Source organism: Cryptotermes secundus, unplaced genomic scaffold, assembly GCF_002891405.2.
Source record: "Cryptotermes secundus unplaced genomic scaffold, Csec_1.0 scaffold299, whole genome shotgun sequence".
Classification (NCBI taxonomy): Eukaryota; Metazoa; Arthropoda; class Insecta; order Blattodea; family Kalotermitidae; genus Cryptotermes; species Cryptotermes secundus.
Genome location: NW_019739215.1, coordinates 544136 through 549422, shown reverse-complemented (window position 1 = coordinate 549422; position 5287 = coordinate 544136). Strand labels below are relative to the sequence as shown.

Below are 5287 nucleotides of genomic sequence, written 5' to 3'. Positions count from 1 at the left end.
TTGTTACACATATAGCTTTTATATATATATATATATAGTGACATGTTGCTCAATATAGAACACCCCTCCCTCCCCAGCGGTACGTGGCGGCATCGTAGCACTGTCGTTACTATGGTAATAGGCAAGCCAACACCCTGCCCCTCTCCCCGTGGTGACGTAACACGCAACGCTGCAATTGCTGCGTACCCGTAAACTCCCAACAGCGTTGCTACATAACAGGCAGACACTGCGACTGTATAAGGGAACTACACAGCCGCCGGAGTCAGTTAAAAGTGTATCAGCCGCCGAAGTGAGTTCTCCAGTCAGCAGTGAAAGAGTTAAAGTGTATCAGCGGCCAAAGACAGTTCTCAAGTCAGCAGTGAACAGTTCTCAAGGCAGCAGCCAACGATTTAAGTTGGAATCTAGCCAGCAGTGAGCCATTAGAGTTGAGTTGGAATATAGCAGCCGTCGCGGAAAGAAGAACCAGACGTGTCTGTAATTGTGTAAGTGGGAGTGTGTGATACAGTGACGCTTGTATAGCTCCCGTATCGTAATTAATACGTGTAGACTACTGAGAACAGTGTGAACAGATTATTGCGAATAGGTTTATAAAGTGAAATNACACGGGGTGAAAACAAATCTAGAATGCTGATACTACACACACCTGCTTGGTCCAAACCAAACGTTAACAGAACAAATAATAAATAAACTGATATCAGAATATTAGAGTTAATTTCACCGACCACACAACATGTTTTTATTATTGTCACACTATGTTTCGACCTCAAGAGGTCATCCTCAGGTGTATGAACACAGCTGCACAATCACACGCAATCACATTCGTTTTTACACTTATTTTCATCCTGTATCCTGTTCAGGTCTACGCTCAATAATGCGTGTCAAGTTCTTCTTATAAAATACAAGTTAAAATACTATTCCAAATGTTAAAATTTAAAATTTTAACTTTTAACATTTGGAATTTAAAATTTAAAATTTTGACTTTTAACATTTGGAATAGTATTTTAACTTGTATTTTATAAGAAGAACTTGACACACATTATTGAGCGTAGACCTGAACAGGATACAGGATCAAAATAAGTGAAAAAACGAATGTGATTGTGCGTGATTGTGCAGCTGTGTTCATACACCTGAGGATGACCTCTTGAGGTCGAAACATAGTGTGACAATAATAAAAACATGTTGTGTGGTCGGTGAAATTAACTCTAATATTCTGATATCAGTTTATTTATTATTTGTTCTGTTAACGTTTGGTTTGGACCAAGCAGGTGTGTGTAGTATCAGCATTCTAGATTTGTTTTCACCCCGTGTCCATTTCAGATCTTGACTGGAACAGTGGCTATTCTCTTGAAGGCTTTAGTTTTCCTCAGTCCCATGCAAATGCCAGAATCGTACCTTCATTAGTCCACAGCCTCTTCTTTCCAAATCATTTCCAAGTCGTCATTGTCCGCTCATCCAGCCATTCGAAACTCTGTAGACTGAGTTATTGACTGTATTTGGTTATTGTATGATTTAGTACAGTATTTTGTTCCTCACTGTTGGAATTCATGATGTTTTTTTCACTATATCAGAATTTAAAATTTTGTCTCTTTATTATATGCATGAGATGCGCCCTGATGATCCTAGTACTTTTCTGGTCAATGTCCACCTTGGCTTGAAAAGGCAAGAAATTTGCTATTTTTAGGTGTTTATATATGACAGCTCTATATTTTTTATACTCATGGATTTTTCTTTTATTCCAGGATGTAGTTGTGTACTGCAAGAAGCAGTTGAGCTGTATCTATTTAGAAACTACTTGTGTCCTGTAAGTCATTTTCCATATTATTCTAATGTGGATGCCAACTTTAAAGATTTGTATTAATCAACTGAAAATTATTTTCCCATATATTTATTTAACCTGTTCCACCATTGTACATAGCATCAGATCCATATTATTGCCATGATAATTTTCTGTGCTCAGTTACCAGTGGTTAGATCTTACATGAAATGTGCAGGACTTACAATGCACACTCTCCTTGAAATATTTCAGTCTGTATGGTCATGTTCGCAAGAATATTGAATTAATACTAATACATTTTACACTGCATTTTCTTGAGAACAGTTTAATTTCTCAAATAAATTATAAACCGTATTTATGCATGTATAGGCCGCACATTTTTTGCCAAAAATTCAAGAGGAAAACTGGGGTGTGGCTTATATTCGAAATGTTCGAAATCACACTTCATTTAAAAAAAATTATATTCATAATTAGTAATACGGGGTAATACTCGTGAAATAATATTCCAAGAAAATTATTTTTTCTATAATTTCTGTCTGAAAATTATGCTGCGGCCTATACATGCGTAAATACAGTATTTGATTTTTCAAAATACTTGTAGTGTATGAAAATAATTTGGTGTGATTTTAATTGGTCTTTAAAGAAACTTAACATTACTGAATGGAAATATCTTGTGTGTACAGATTCTATGTACTTTAAATTTGTCAGATATATCCTCAATGTTTAACACCATTGCCGCTTATGACCTACAAACAGTATTTCACATGTAATGTGTAGGTATGTTTACAATCTGTCTCATATCAAATTTCACATTTGTACCTTAGTTACTGTTATCGAACCAGACGTTAAAGAACATTTTTGCAGAGCCACCAAGTTATTATTTCACATTCTACGAAGAAATTACATGTGTAAAAGTGGCATATTTTTTAAGGTCTGTTGCCATACATCATATCAGAGTCGTGTAACAAATGAGAATAATGTCACTGCATCCCCACTAGTCCATGTGTCTGCCATATTGTTATTTCTGACTGTTGGAAGTTAACCCTTATCATCCTTGCATTGCACAGCTGTGTCACTGCATGTGCAAGTCCAGCTGGCCTAGCCTCATATTGTTTACAGTGTAAACCATATTCCTGTCAAGTTAAAATCTGACTATCACAATCATAGTAACAGGAAATTTAAATTCCATATTCCTGGACAGTGAAGGGAAGGCATTGGTGTGGTCTGCAGTGGTATTAATACCAAGGTTCGTGAAAATGATTAACTTTGGTAACGTTCAAAGGAGGAACATAGACATACATACAGACAGCATGGTGATTTTATAAGCTATTTAATGTTATTGAGAAAGGAGAGTAGACTGAAAGTTGTACAGTGTGTAGTGCGTGTAATTGATGCTGCCTAAAAATGTTTATTGTCTATCTTAATTGGTGTGGTACTGTAGGTATTAATTGGCCATTGCTCTCACTTGTGTTACTAGACTTTCACCTCTCCTCTCTTTTTTTAAACTATATTAGCATATAACTGACACTTGAGATAATTGCAGATAGCAATTAAATTTACAAGTCTCTATTCAATTATTTCCCCATTAAAAATATCATGTGGATTTTGTGTAACATGTTTGATGTTTCTCTTAGGCACCCAAGAAAACACTCTATTGTAAGTTTGAAGAGCCTGCCATGTGAACTAAACGTTACTGGGTTGTGAGATGTGTGGAGGATTGCTAATCCCTGCAGCTATGCAACCTACAATACTTTCTTCTTGTCTTTTCTTTATGTTGACCATTTTACTGGGTTGCAAGTCAAGCACAGCAGAGAGTTCAGGTGAGTTTAAGTTCCTTTATTACTCTCTTTTGTGAAAACATACTTCCTCCTATATTTTACATAAAGGTAAAGTGCCATATACAGGTATTTTGTTTATCACCAAGTGGAGATGGCCTTCAGACAGGGAAGGTAGTTGCAAATATGTTGAATAAACAGGCTTGAGCAGCTGTTGAGGTTTGGTCTTGAGCTAGTGGTTTTGGCATGGGACTATTAATAACCCCCTTACAATAAGTAAACTAATATGCACAAATTATCCCAAAACATGTCAGATTTGGACAGCTTGTTTGGGGTGATCTAAGCAGCGGGAATGTAGATTAGCTTTGGAACTTGGACTGTCAAGAGCCTGCATGGAGGTTGGTTGAAATCAGCAAGAGAATTAGCAAAGCATAAGATCTAGGGGACATCAAGGTCAGATGGTACAGGCATGAAACATGACCAGGTCATAAGGAAAATGGAATGATAGGTAGCACGTATGGTTAGGCTTGTTCTTGTGTAAGAAAATCACATCAGCAATTAAGAGGGTATAGTTTAATGGCAGCAAAATGTGTAAGAAATTGTCGTCGTGATATTGATCTGAATGTGAACACTCTGACTGAAGATAGAAGGATGACAGAAAGGTTAATTCTTTTGGATGCCAAGAGAGTGTATTTGCACAGTTTCCCTATGCATCACATGAATATTTTACAATACAAAGGTACGGTAGGAAGATATCTTCAAACTTAAAATTGAGAATGGGAGTGTATTAGATTAGTAATCCTAATAGAATATATATTGTTAATCCAAAATTGCCTACAGGGAGGTCCTTACCTTTGTTGACCGGTTCATGGCAAATGGTGCACCACTGGCTGTGAGGCACATACAAATTTTGCCAGGGAATCAGTATGCCTGATGACGTTTGGAATTAAGGGAAGTTATTAATTTTGTGGATCACTTGATGGGCTTATGTTTCATGTCAAGCAGTGTAGCTCATGCGTGGGAATTTATGATTTGTTGTCAGTGGATAGCAGTAATCAGTGCCATTAGCCATTTGTTCTTGGTTACAATTAGTAGTGTGTTACATCATGGTACAGTATACTTAAGAGCAACACATAACTCTGTATGAGATGTATGTGAAATATGGATCTGCTGGAAAGTGTTGGTGAAAATTTAGACATAAATTCCTTGATGAAAGAGCTCCCACCAGGCAAACTTACATCAGTGGGACATTTAATAGACAAGAAACAAAAACATAAATGCTGGGGCCTACTAAGGAAAGGGTAGATGATATAGGAGCCAGACCTGAACATACGCCTAAAAAGTCATTGAAACGTCTAGCTCAAAAGACTGGCATGCCAAAGTCTAGTGCAAGAATGGCAGCACAATTGCTAAAGCTTAGAGCATATACATCAACAAGTAATCCATGCCTTGCAGCTGCAGAATCCAGCTTACAGGCTTCATTTTTGCAGTTGGTTTCTGAGGTCTGTCATCGAAGGTGAGGTTGTTCCACAATTTGCATTCCCTTCTGAAAAACCATGGTTTGACTTGCAGGGGTACATAAGTATACAAAATAATCACTACTGGAGTATGCAGAATCCATATCTAACCCACAAAGACATGTTTCATCCAGTGAAAATTGGTATCTGGTGTGCTCTCAGTTGAAGAAGGATTGTTGTACCTGTGTGTGTGTGTGTGTGTTGTCTGTGTGTGTGTGTGT

At 37.2% G+C, this 5287-nt stretch overlaps 1 protein-coding gene across 2 annotated transcripts in view; it reads left to right on the top strand.

Annotated features, from left to right (window-relative positions):
• LOC111871699 (transforming growth factor beta receptor type 3) overlaps positions 1 to 5287 on the top strand; it is a 57377-nt gene that overhangs the window by 10485 nt on the left and 41605 nt on the right. For both annotated transcript variants that reach the window (XM_033754363.1, XM_023864967.2), the window contains exons 2-3: positions 1740 to 1801; positions 3409 to 3594. In XM_033754363.1, coding sequence (XP_033610254.1) covers positions 3480 to 3594 — 115 coding nt within the window. In that variant the 5' untranslated portion in view covers positions 1740 to 1801; positions 3409 to 3479. The remainder of the gene's footprint in view (positions 1 to 1739; positions 1802 to 3408; positions 3595 to 5287) is intronic.